The sequence below is a fragment of the Nicotiana tabacum genome, chromosome 6 (genome assembly GCF_000715075.1).
Source record: "Nicotiana tabacum cultivar K326 chromosome 6, ASM71507v2, whole genome shotgun sequence".
NCBI lineage: Eukaryota > Viridiplantae > Streptophyta > Magnoliopsida > Solanales > Solanaceae > Nicotiana > Nicotiana tabacum.
In genome coordinates this window covers 115,238,793-115,252,763 of record NC_134085.1, presented here as the reverse complement: position 1 = coordinate 115,252,763, position 13,971 = coordinate 115,238,793, and the positions used below count along the sequence as shown (strand labels likewise).

The following is a 13,971-nucleotide window of genomic DNA, read 5'->3' as shown; positions in this document are numbered from 1 at the left end:
AAATACAACAACCAACTTTGTTCGGTAAAATTAAATTTTTAAAATATATTTCCGACCAAAGTTGATCGGTAAATATTTTAAATTCTTCAGATGGTCGTTTTAATATACCGACCGACCTTGGTCGGCATATTAAAACGACCAACAAAATAGCGACTAATCATATTTGGACGCGTTTTGGTTGGTAATTGGCCATAACCGATAACCGTTGGTCGGTTTTTCTGGTCGGTATTTACCGAATTTCTAGTAGTGTATAGCTCTGCCCCTGCAATGCTAAACAAAACCACAGAGGTGACATGAGCAACTCTTAACGTAAACTGCTCATTGTAGCAACTCTTAAATACAAGGGAAGAAACAAATTTATGAACTTTGACAAATCGTTGCTACAAAATCTGAAAATATATAATTAATTGAAGGTTTTATTCACAACTGTTACATGCTTTAATTACTACATATTCTCAGCATGTATCAAAATACTGCTATAATTTTGTGTAAACACACGTTACTACTTTACTTTTCTACTGGATCAAGTGAACACGACAGCCACTAAATCACACAATAATATTCATACAAACACTACACTATATATAATCTTAGCACGAGACCATTTGGTCCGGCCGATGGTGAATAATAGGGAGGGTGTGGATACCTTACTATCTTTCAAACCAAATACGTAGGTAATAAATAAGATATAAGTCATATACACTGACAATATAAAAATAGAACTTAAACTCTTAAAGATAATTGACGAGAGAGCGGTATGTAGCACCGGGCTGCCAACCAGTGGGAATGACATTCTTGGCCACCAAAATCTGATCAGAATATTGTGAAGTCAGTCGGATGGAAAAGGGAGGGCGTAACTCAGAGCCAGCATCCAGTTTCCAAACAGCACCCCATGACTGCTGCATTTTCCTCCATTTAGTAGTACTACTACTGCTGCTTTTTGTTTCTTTCAGTTCAACTTTTGCTAGATCACCATCTCCTTCTTCAAACTCTATTACCACTGCCAAGTACTCTGGGTTTGATCCTTGGTCAACGTGGAACACTATGTTTTTCCTTGAATAATCACACGCAACCCTAAAATTCAAGTCATTTTAGTCTAAATAAATATCGTTGACTAATACAATTGAATTATTTATTTAAGTTAAATTATACAAATATTATTAAAATTTTAGTTTTACAGGACTAATCTATCCTAGTTGAGCTTCAAAGGTTTCTTACCATCTAATTATTCCAAATCACTGCTTATTATGGAGTAACAGTTTACACATAGTTGACTTTTAAATAACTTCGATAATATAAAAGAATTTTAACAAAAAGAAAGAGATAATATAAAAAGAATCTATCTTTAATTGAGCGTCTAGAAATTAAACTTTTAATCTTTTTTGTTTTGTTTTATACTAAATAAAACCTCTGTTTCAATTTAGATAATGTAGTTTGACTTGATACAAACTTTAAGAAAAAAAAAAGAAAGACTTTTGAAATATGTTGTTCTGAGAGACAAAAGCTTTGTAGGGTCAATGATATTTTTGTGGCTATAAAAGTTTCTCATTAAGGATAAAAAATGAAAAATTTTAAAGTTTTAAGTTATTTTCAAATATAGAGATATATTATTCTTTTTGGAAAAGGACTAATGAGAAAAGCTTATAGTATATAACAGCATAAAGACATACGTATGCTATCAAGTTACTTAAAAGCAACTAATGGTGTAATAAATTGGTTATAGTAAGATAGGGTTAATCTTCTAGAAATTGATGGAATGAATGACTTAATTCTAATTGCAAATTGCACCCATAGTGCGAATTTTTTAAAACTACGTAAATATCCTAAGTTGCTTTTAATTATTGAGAGGGGTCGGGTAATGGAGTTTGCCTAGCATAACGGATTTGCAAGACGCCAGCATCTCGGAGTTTGTGTTCATGTCCAGGAATGGCCATGGAACCAAATGCAGTTCCACTCAAGTCAAAGTGTGCTGATTGGGAAACGCAGGGACCTCCTGGGCAAAAGTCTGTTATCACCACCCTTACTCCTTTCCCTGAGCAAGATGGATGTACCTTCTTTGTACATTTCACCTGTAATACCATATATATTATTCACAAATCTTCAATATATATCTGTTAATCAAGAACTTGAATAAAGCGGGGTGAATTAATTAATTAACCTGGTAGCAAGCTCCACATTCTTTTCCAGACTTATAGAGGGATGGACCAATCCCAGTTACCAAGGAAGAGAATGGGGCTTGTGATACTGCATTTCCATATCCACAAGATCCTCCTGCACTCATAAATATATGCGGTTACGTTATAGCGCATGAGTTTAATTCCACATGCGAGCAATCTATACAAATTTTCCTATACTATCATATATCACTTAAAAGATCAGTTGAAGTAACTGTCCATTAATAACTGGAATTAGGCAGGTAACCTATACCAACAAGTTATAGTACAGCGATCGTGTAAAGAATTCTTTGCAGTACTTTCAACTTCAGTGGAGACCAGTGGCAGAGCCACCTTATAGCAAAGGGGAAAAATACATTGTGTAAGGTAGGTAAAAAATAAAATTTATATGCATATATATATTATATGTTGATTTCTTTTAATTTTTTTGTGTGTCTATTTTTATATATTTTGATATCCCTTACTAAAAATCCCGGCCTTGGCCAATGATGGAGACAAGGGAGATGTAAGTTACCGTCGCTACCAGCACCATCGGGGCTGCCATACCAAGTAGCTCCAGCAGACGACCAGTGAGTGGCAGAGGTGGTCAAATTGAAATGTTTAGCTTTGAAGCTGAAGCACGGGCTGGTGAAACAAACCAAAGCAATTAGAATATGTGAAAGAATGACCAAATGTGAGATGGCGAATAAGGCCATGTTCTTTATCTTGCTTCACAAATGAAGTAGCGCTAGATTATCACTGCTTCTTTAATTTGTAATGATATTACTAGGGAAAAGTATTTGGTATTGCAAAACGGACAGAGAGATCTAGTATATATAGGGGGAAAAGAGAAAAGGTATGCCGACTGCGAACATTAGATATAATTTTACTCCACAAAAGATAGCTACACATAATCGTCTATAACAGGTGTGATTAGTAGCTTGAAAATAAGGCAGATAATCTACTACAACATATTTAAATATATTAGTGTAAATGTTTTATACAGTGTATATAAATTAAATCCTAATAATAAACGTCCTCGTGCGCACTTCCTTCGGCCCTAATGATGGCAAGGTCTTTGTGAGCTTGTCTTTTGCTTTAGGCTAAATGCCAAATATGCATGTGGGCTACCATACAGTTGGAGCCCTCATCAATTCTACCTCGCGAAACAAAAATTGAGTGATCGGATCAAGAAAGTGAGAATAAAAAACGAAACTCGGAGAAGATACTTTCTTGTAACGGTTTGTCTTCTCTTAATTAAATATCGCAACAGGGTTTGACGGGCACCTATATTAATATACTACTAGTATTATTCCCTTCGTTCCACAATAAGTGATCATTTTATCTTTTTATTTTGATTCAAAATAAGTGTCTATTTATATAACCAAGAAACAATTCAATTTGTTTTTTCAAAATTACCCTCATGTACATATCCCTAAAAAGTATTTTATTCTTCATATTAACTATGCTGCAACATCTAATTAAGGGTAGTTTAGTCATACTAACTAATTTTGTCTAGAATTTAGAATTTCCTTAATGGGTGTGCCCAAAGCAAATTGATCATTTATTGTAGATAGGAGGAAGTATTGTTTAATAGGAGTAATTAAGTAAAAGCATTTGAGAAAGGGACAAGTACGGGAGTCTTACTCTTACCTTCTTAATTAATTTTTCTCTGTTTAGCTAGGAAATTGATACTATTTCAGTCCTCTAAATTAAACTGTATATAGTAAGCTAGTTTCGTATACATTAAGTACGTAGTGTCAGAGGTACACCGTCCGTATTGGTAGATTTAGTATACTAGTAAGAGGGTACTATAAGGTTCTGTGGGAAGACTATGTTTTTTGCATAATGAACTAATGAACTAAAGACGAGTAATTTACTTCATCTTCATTAAAAAAAAAAAAAGGCTACGTTGAGAACTATTTATGAATCTTTTATGACGGTGTAGATTCAAAATATAAAAACATATTATCATCTTGCGGTTTTACTCGGATTGCTAAATATTAATTTTAATACACCAATGAAAACTCCCTTTCCAGCTACTGAAATTACAAATCTTACATTTTCAATGAAGAAATATTAATGTGCCAGAATAAGCAGAATTGGCTTAACATCAGTATATAAATAATTTTAACTTTTTTTGTATATGTACAAATAATTCCATCTGAAAGTAGTAAATTCTGTTGAACCCGTTGAACTCGCTCTAAATTAATCAGCCTCTACTCAACGTGCTTGAATTAACAATATTGCATGGCTTGGTACATACAAAACAGTAGTGCATGACCCGGCCTTGAGCAACAATTTGACTTTAAAGTGAAAGGAAAAACTTGTCGGCAGAAATGGGGCCTTATGCAAATCTTTGTATGTCATTTTTCTATGTCTTTTCTTCATATAATAATCCCAAATAACCTGCCGTTGATGGCGGTTTTTGGTCGTTGAAACTTCCCCTTTTTTCATTTTGTCCATCTTTATATTAATTAATCCTGACCTGTCCAAAAACAAATCACGCTCCTTCCTATTTATATTAGCGTTACCATAATAATAATGAATGAGCACTCATCACTAAGGGTTATGATAGAATAGATAAGATTTCTCAACCTTAAATAGTCAAATGTTTCAGCTCGAGCCATATATATGGAAAAAACTCCAGGTAGAGAGTATTTTTCCTTTAGTAGACCTTATATGACGTGAATCCAAATTAGTTGAATCTCAATTTAGATATCAACCACCGAGTGTGAGAGAAAAATAGAATGAGCACCCCGATTCTTCACCAGAGGATTATCATAAAGTCATAAAGTTGGGATACATATTTAGACTTAAACGATGGAGTGTGCATTTTGTCACATTTGTTTAACTCTCTAGTGATACGTGGGAGTGTTTTATTACGCTCATTCTCATGTTCTTCTTTATATTTAATTATTCATTTGTTTGGTTTATTTGGGGGAGCTTGTGGACGTTATTTCAACGGTAATTAATATATTGATCTAATAAAATTTGGCCTTTTTCGAAATCTCATTTGCTTTGATTCATTTAAATAAAGATCCGAGTGAGAATGATGTCTCACCCACCGAATCTTTGCTCTTCTAATTTTCTTGAACTATGTTTGACTCAAAAGATATTGGAATCTTTTTAAATAAATTAATTAAAGAAAATGAAGGGGTAAATTTTAGTCAACCATAATAAACTCCAGATCTATAAACTAATGTAACCAATCTTATTGAAACTTTCCGTTGTGGCTCCCATTAATCAATGGAGGAGAACATTTTATATATTTTCTTGGAGAATGCTTCGCTCTTCTTTTCATTATGAAGATTACAGAAGAGAGAACTAGGGAGAGAGAAAGAAGTGAAAAACCGCCCCCCTTGCCGAAGCTTTTCCCCCACTATATATAGTCATGGGACCTTTGCTATGTACTTGGTCTGACGCCCTTTCACACTATGGCTGCCTTTGTCATCCCCTGAACGTTGTTTCTTCTGACTCGACGGGTATCGTGAGTGCGGGATATGGAATAGACCATGTCGTCTTTCACTGCCTTGCCGCTTGGATGGGATGTTGGTCAGCTTGACCGCAGCGGTCAGATTTTGACCAATACAGTTAGTCCATCTGTCTGTCGGGGTCGTCCCCTGTCGGGCCAGGCAGACGCATTATGATTGCTACAAATTCGAGAGAAATCTAACTACTTATCCTTTGGTTATGCTCCTTAGGTTTTAAGTGAGACGACGGCGCTCTTTTGATATCCTTGGACCGTTGCGGCTGTTTCGGAATCGAAACGTCGTTTGGATTGAAATGTTGTTTCGTGATTGCCACCATTATGACACACGTTCCTAGGGAATCAAAACGTTTCGTTCCCTATCAGATTCAATTGGCGACTCTTGGTTTTCGTGCTTGGGGGATTTATGTCTCTTATAAATAGAAGGAACACATCATTCGATTGACAATCTTCCTTGCCTTGCTTGAAAGAGTTTTGCGAATATACTTTCTTCCTGATACTCCAAATTTTTACTTGCCCCCAGTAACTGGAAACTTTCATCCTTCCTTTCCATTGTCTTGTTACTACACCAAATTGACACAATGGCTGGTAATTCTTCTCGCGCTGACCTTCCTGTCACAATTCCGGCGCCGGAAAAGGTTGCTCTGGCCACCGGAGGAGTAGAGGTGGTGGAAGATGAGGAGGTCCCGTCGGTAGCCGAGATCTTGCCTCGTCTTGGGAAAGAATGGACCGACTTTTGCAGTCGCGTCGGGGAGGAGCCGGAACCTGTCCCCTCTATTATAAAAGAGGAAGAAATTGCAGAGTTGAAAGCTAGGTGGGGAATTCCCCGTTACGTTGACATGCGACAGTCGGTAGGGGACGACATAGTCCATTTTGATCGCCCGAGTACTGCGTGTTCTACGCCTACCCCTTTCTTATTGGGTAACACTTCCTCTCACTCTCTTGGTGGTAGATTTCTGCCGTTTTTACGACGTATGCCCCGCTCAACTTTCGTCGTACCTGTATAAATTGTTCCTTATGTTGCTCAAGTTCGCGGAGCTCGCCGGTCGTGAGATCACTTTGGATCACATGCTTAATATCTTCGCCCCTCAGCTCATTCGTGGTACTATGATTCACATGCGACCTCGGGGGTCGAAGAGTCTGGTGGTGAAATGGACGACAAGGCTAACCGTCGTTTCTATGAGAATTATTTCTATGTGCGGACCGAGCACCTTGTGGCGGATCCAACGGGGTTCCCTGAGAAGTAGAACTTTGCGCGTACGTTTCTTATGTTTTTAGTCGGAGAGATGCCCGACCACTTTCTGTTACAGTATTAAACCCCGTTATGTCTCTACAGCTGCGAAATTGCCCCCTCTATCTGTCGAAGGTATCTGCGAGTGGGTGAGTGTCATCCTTCCCCATACGGCGGGGGTTCGCACATGGTCAGCCTTATATGAAAAATTTGGACGCAGGCCCCTTACAGGTGAGATGTCGTTTCTGTTTACTGTTTTTCCTCTCTTTTTACTTAGTTTCTTATATGTTGTTTGTCGATGTCAGGGAGAGTGCGGAGAGCGAGGGCTCCTCATATAGCTTTTCATCAGCCTGCATTGTTTGCTCGCCCTGCAGCAGTATCTATCGCTCGGTCCTCGTCGAGGGCTGCTTCAGTTGAGTCTACGGTTGTGGTTATTCCTACGGAGGCCACTTTTCAGACTGAGGTTCCGACTTGTGTCGCTCATCTGACGGGTGAATCTCCCTGTGCTGAGGAAGAAGAGGGGTCGTCGTCCAAGAGGCGGCGAGTGGAATTCGAGACAACCCCTCCAACTGTAATACATCTGGATGACTCTCCCTTGACAAGATCTGGGGCGGGGGTTGATACCACTCCGCCCATAGAGACGGAGCCAGCTGTCATATTTGCCCCGTCGATGGAGATTCCTGCCACTGTCGTTGATCAACAACCTGCCGTAACGGGGGGCCAGATTTTTGAGGTCGCCGTTGTGGTTTCGGACGTGCCCTCATCCTCCATACCTGGTCGTGCTTCCTCCTCAGCTGCTGAAAGAGGAAAGGGCATCGTGGTCGACACCTATGAATCCGAGTCAGACCTCGATCCTGATAATGTTAGGATATTTGAGGAGGGTATTACCCACTCGGTGGTTCATGCGGGAGGACCGTCCCTTATTCTTGAAATCTCTTCGGATGTTAGTCTCTTGGGGGACACGGAGGATCTGGTGCCGCATTTCGACATTTTGTGCTCTACTGCCGAGAATGAGGCTCTTCGGAACGTTCCTAATATCGACTTGCTGCATGAAGTGGCCGTTATGGGCCCGAGGGTACATTTTGCCTTTCTTTCATGTTTCTTTTTTTTTGGATGATACGATCTTAACCCGTCTTTTCATTTTTCAGACGTACATGTTGGAAATTTGAGTGTCACGACCCAGAATTCTCACTCTCAGGAGTCGTGATGACGCCTACTCGTGGAAGCTACGCAAGCCGCGCAACAAAGAATCACTAACTCTTTTAACTTTTAGTCCTTTTTAACAATTTAGGTTAACAGGTAATCAACATTGAATATTAACGATAAATAGAACAAGCGGAAGATTTAAACAGATAAAAATAACCAAAGCCAGTACTACAATGCCAATATACGCCTCTACCCGGAATCTGGAGTCACAATATCACGGACTGTTTATGAGAACTATATACAAGAGTCTAAAAAAGGAAATACAATGTGTCTCGAATACAAGTGAAAACAGAATACATAATGAAATAGAAGAGAACGCCAGGCCTGCGGATGCCTGCAGGACTACCACGGGATCTCTAGCTGGACTGAAGGCAGCCACCCGTATGCTATGGTTTAAGAGCTGCTCCGGGATCTGCACATAGTGCAGAGTGTAGCATCAGCACAACCGACCCCATGTGTTGGTAAGTGTCTGGCCTAACCCCGGTGAAGTAGTGACGAGGCTAGGACCAGACCCCCAGATATACCTGTGCAGTTATGTAATATACAGCGAAAAATAAACGGAAAAAAGGCCAAATGTGTCCCTGTACTAATGGAAATTAGTTATCAGTACCCTCCGTTATACTTTCCTTCACTATCCACCCCTACCATTACCCATTTTAATATTTATACCGCACATCTAACGGACCATTTTTTTAAGACACGTGGCATGATCTTAAAAAGCCTAACCATCTATCTTTTTATCCAACCCGTTCAGCCCGACCCTGTATTCATCCCTAAAAAGGCTTTCTTCTCCAAAACTTTGCCCCATCTGAGTCGATTTCCCTCTGTTTTAATTTCTCTCTTCACCTTCCTTCTTAAGATCAAGGGTAGGGCAAATGATTACTATGTTCTTGAGTTGCGTATATTATATTTAAAAAGTTGCACTTTATAAACGAGTGTATTATTGTGTTATTGTATGATTTCGAATTGGAGTCCTTGTTCTTCTTCTTTAAAAGTCTCCATCAAATGGTAGCATGAGTTTCTAATGAGAGCTGCAAAGTGATCCCCACACAAAAAGAAACAAATCTGAAGTCTAGGAATAAACTAGTAATACTGTAATTTGAATGCATCGAACCTACAAAAACTATGCACCTTTTGCTTCTTTTCTTGAAAAAAGAAGAAAGCAAATTTAACTAATATATACATACATCCATTTTCTTAAAATGTTTGATTTTTCTACATATGTCGATAATTGCAGGAACATATATGCAAATACTGGTGTATTTTCGACCTTCATCTTCTTTAACTTACTTTACAGAGGTGAACATGAAAAGCATTTAAAAATTTTAATCAATTTTAAACCTTAGTTTTGGAGAAGAAACAAGATTAAGCTTTTTTAAGGGTGAATGGAGGGATACCGGGTCGGGCTGAACGGGTAGGGTAAATGGGTAGATGGTTAGGCTTTTTAAGATCGTGCCACGTGTCTTTAAAAAATGGCCCGTTAGATGTGAGGGCATAAATATTAAAATGGGTAATGGTAAAGGTGGATAATGAATGAAAGTATAATGGAGGGTACTGATAACTAATTTCTGAGTACAGGGACACATTTGGCCCTTTTCTGAAATAAAACAGGAATAAACAATTAAAAATGGGAGGGGGTGCATGTTGTAGGGGAAATATCAAATCCAGCAGAAAATTTAGAGAGATATAAGAGAACAATTCAAGATCTACAACAAAACAATAATAACACTGTTGTGGTGCGCAACCCGATCCCTATCATTTAACACTGCTGCAACGTGCAATCCGATCCAACTGTATCATTGTTGCGGCGTGCAACCCGATCCAATATAACATTGTTGCGGCGTGCAACCCGATCCATTTATATCATTGTTGCAGCGTGCAACCCGATCCAATATAACATTGTTGCGGCGTGCAACCCGATCCATATCTATACATTTAACAAAAATCATACCAAGAGTCCCGGAAAGGGATCAACAAAGAACTATACTATCCCGTCAAGGGATTCGACCGTAAAAATAAATACGTCTCGGCAAGGGAGAAACAACCATAACCAATCTTATTCCAACATCTAACCATCTAAGCTAACACCAATACTCAATCATAAGTAATTTCCACAAGAACAGTCTTAATCCTTGCTCAATACCGAGAATCATCAATTAAAGCATCCGTAGTATTATTTAAGAACACATTAAATTGCAATTCAAGACTCACGATCATGCTCGACACCAACGTATAGATACTCGTCACCATGCCTATACGTCGTACTCAACAAGAAACAAGTAGCAAATAGGACACAACTCCTAATCCCTCAAGCTAAGGTTAGACCAAACACTTACCTCGAACTTCCACGGCCAACTCAAGCCTCAAACACCGTTTTTCCTTTTGAATTTGGCTCCAAATCAATTGTATCTAGACATAATCGACTTAATAAGATCAATAAACGCTAAACAATCCAATTCCAATGCTTAATTATAGCTTTCTAATTATTCTTCCCAAAAAGTCAAAAATCAAACCCGGGCCCGCTTGTTCAAAACACGAGGTTCGGACCAAAACCCGATCACTCATTCACCCACGAGCCCGAATATATAATTTGTTTTGAAATCTGACCCCAAAATGAGGTCAAATTCCCAAATAATCAAAAAGCCCTAACTCTACCCAAATCTCTAATTTCCTACGCTTAATCTCATATTTTAGGTTTAGAGATCTAGTGGGTGTTGATAAAAATGAAAGAAAACGAGCTTAGGATTACATACCTATGAAGTTATGGTGAAGTTCCTCTTCAAAAATCGTCCAAGATGTGTGGAGAATATGAAGTTTATGAAAAATGGTGAAATTCCCGTAATGCATTCTGTTTTTTAACTTAAAAATAACTGGGCGAATTTGGTCTATGCGTTCGTGGTAGGCTCATCGCGTTCGTGATGAGCTAGGCCTGAGAGACCTTTGCGTTCGCGGAATTGGGCTAGCGTTTGCGGAGCACTAACTCCTCGAGCCTTTGTGTTCGCGTCCAGGTGGTCACGTTCGCGTAGATATAATACCCCTCCCCTGCCCAGGCTCATAAGCCTTCGCATTCGCGATACCAGGCCCGCGCTCGCGAAGGGAAGACCCCCCAAAGCTTCGTGTTCGCGACCTGGGTCTTGCATTCGCGTAGGAGGAAATTTCCTTCAGCATGAATAACTCATCGCATTCGCGAGGGTCCTCCCGCGAACGCGAAGAAGAAAATACCAGAACACCAGAACTGAAAAACCTGCAACTTTTTATGAGTTCAAAACCTTCTGAAACTCACCTGAGCCCTCGGGGCTCCAAACCAAACATATGTACTAACTCAATAACACCATATGAACTTATCCGGGCGATCAAATCGCCAAAATAATATCATGAACATCGAATTAAATCTCAAAATCTATGGAATTTCTTAAAACCTTTTTGAACATCAAATTTTGCATTTTAGGTCCGAATCACGTTAAATGGATCCCGTTTCTTACAAAACTTTACCGACAATACATATAAATCATATTGAACTTGTACCGGGCTCCGGAACCATAATACGGGCCCGATACCACAGATTTCACATAGCATTTCACTTTCAAAAACCTTTATATTTTTCAGAAAATAATTTCTTTTAAAAATTCACTTCTCAGACTTGGAACCTCGAAATTCGATTCCGGGCATACGCCCAAGTCCCATATTTTTCCACGGACCTTCCAGGACTGTCAAATCACGGGTCTGGGTCCGTTTACCCAAAATTTTAATCGAAATCAACTTAACTGCATTTTAAGTCAAAATTTTAACATTTTTCACAGATTTTCACATAATAACTTTCCGACTACGCGCCCGGACTGTGCACGCAAATCGATGTGATGCTAAAAGAGGTTTTTAAGGCCTCAAAATGTAGAATTCATTTTGAAAACAAGAAAGGTCACCACATTGAGAGTGCTCTTAGGGCTGACATTCGGACTAAGATTTCCTGAAGGCGTTGGAGAAATATCGGCGCTATCACAATAAGTGTCATAAGATGCACGAGCGGCTGAGGGAGAACACCAGTGCTCGATCCCTTGGCAAGGAATTGGAGAAGAGAGACCAGTAGTTGATGGAGGCCGTTCGCAGAAATAGTGTGCTCGAGGAGCAAATTCGTGCGAAGGACGAAGAGCTTGAGTTAGGCAAGGGGGTAGCCCCAGAATGTGACTATCTTCAGGGGAGACTGAGGTCAATGCAGTCCGAAATGGATCAAAATCTTATCAAGGTCGAAGTGATGAGTGCGGAGTGGATGGGAAAATTGGCTGAGTTAGTTGGAGAGCATCGAGAGTGCCTGGTCCTCGGCTACGGCAAGGGCGGTGGCCCTGGAGAACACTATCCACGTCCTCCAATCCGAGCAGGAATCGGAAAGGGCGACGACCACGCTAAGGGAGGCGAGGCTTGATGGACGCATTGGTGAGATCGATCGAGAAACGTCGATCTTGGGGGATCGAGTCGACGTTCTGGAGGCCGAAAAGGAGAAACTATTGGCTCAAATCGAGTCTTCCTCCGCCGCCGTCCCCCGCCCCTTGCACGAGCTTTGGGTTCATGTTGAAGCCAAGCGGGATATATACACGAGTTTGTGGGAGGCGGTAAATATTACCGAGTCCGCATATGTAAGAGCGCGAGCAAAGGCGCGAGAGGCTCGTGTCAATTGTGGATATGACTCAGCGACGCCGGAAGCTGGTGAGGGCGCGAATGCCGAGGGACAATTTTTTGGAGATGGTGGGGAAGAAGGTGGCGATGATGACACCGAGTGAAAAGATAACTATCTTTGTCTGTTTTCTCTCTTCTTTTTTTTCGTTGTTTCTCTCTTCTTTTTTTAGACAATTGATTCAAGCCGTATGTAATCTGCGATTGTTTGCGCAGTGACTTTGTATAAAGAAGAATTTTTCGTTGTTATTCGCTTTGTACTTTTTCTTTGTTTTTGCTTTTTGTGATTTTGGTGCGAGGTAGATTCCCATATGGCGAGTCCCGGTCTTTCTTTCCCTTTATATTTTCTGACAGCCCTTGGCCTTAGGAACATTTCAAATTTTCTCTTTGGTGATGGCTCGTAGCCTCGAGGGTGTGATTTCAAACTTTTGTTGAAATATCAACTCGTCGTTGTTCGATTGAGGTCAGACTCTTCTTTTTGGCAAAGGCCCTTGGTCTTAATGGTGTTATTTCGAACTTGTCAAAATATTAACCCGTCGTCGTTAGATCAAGGTCGAACTCTTCTTTTTGGCGAAGGTCCTTGGCCATAAAGGGTGTTATTTCGAACTTGTCAAAATATTAACCCGTCGTCGTTCGATCAAGGTCGAACACTTCTTTTTGGCGAAGGCCCTTGGCCTTAAAGGGTGTTATTTCGAACTTGTCGAAGTATTAATCCGTCATCGTTCGATCAAGGTCGAACTCTTCTTTTTGGCAAAGGCCCTTGGCCTTAAAGGGTGCTATTTCGAACTTGTCGAAATATTAACCCGTCGTCGTTCGATCAAGGTCGAACTCTTCTTTTTGGCGAAGGCCCTTGGCCTTAAAAGGTGTTATTTCAAACTTGTCGAAATATTAACCCGTCGCCGTTCGATCAAGGTCGAACTCTTCTTTTTGGCGAAGGCCCTTGGCCTTAAAAGGGTGTTATTTCGAACTTGTCGAAATATTAACCCTTCGTCGTTCGATCAAGGTCGAACTCTTCTTTTTGGCGAAGGCCCTTGGACTTAAAGGGTGTTATTTCGAACTTGTCAAAATATTAACCCGTCGTCAGTCCTAGTTTTTGGAGAATCAGGTATCCTCTAGGGGAGTCCCAGTTCGCTTGATATTGTTTGCATCAGAGAGTGTAATATCGGGAGTATGAAACATTGATGTTTCGCTTATGTTCGGTTTGTGCACACATTGGAGTTTCCTTG

General features: G+C 40.0%; 1 protein-coding gene across 2 annotated transcripts; it reads right to left on the bottom strand.

Annotated features, from left to right (window-relative positions):
- Positions 1-442: 442 nt before the first annotated feature.
- On the bottom strand, positions 443-3,067 carry LOC107828836 (expansin-B15-like). Of its 2 annotated transcripts, NM_001326212.2 has the most exon segments (5): positions 541-733; positions 736-1,074; positions 1,870-2,069; positions 2,159-2,271; positions 2,689-2,958. In NM_001326212.2, coding segments are annotated over 5 exon segments (843 nt in total). In that variant the 5' UTR covers positions 2,870-2,958; the 3' UTR covers positions 541-723.
- Between the last annotated feature and the right edge of the window lie 10,904 nt (positions 3,068-13,971).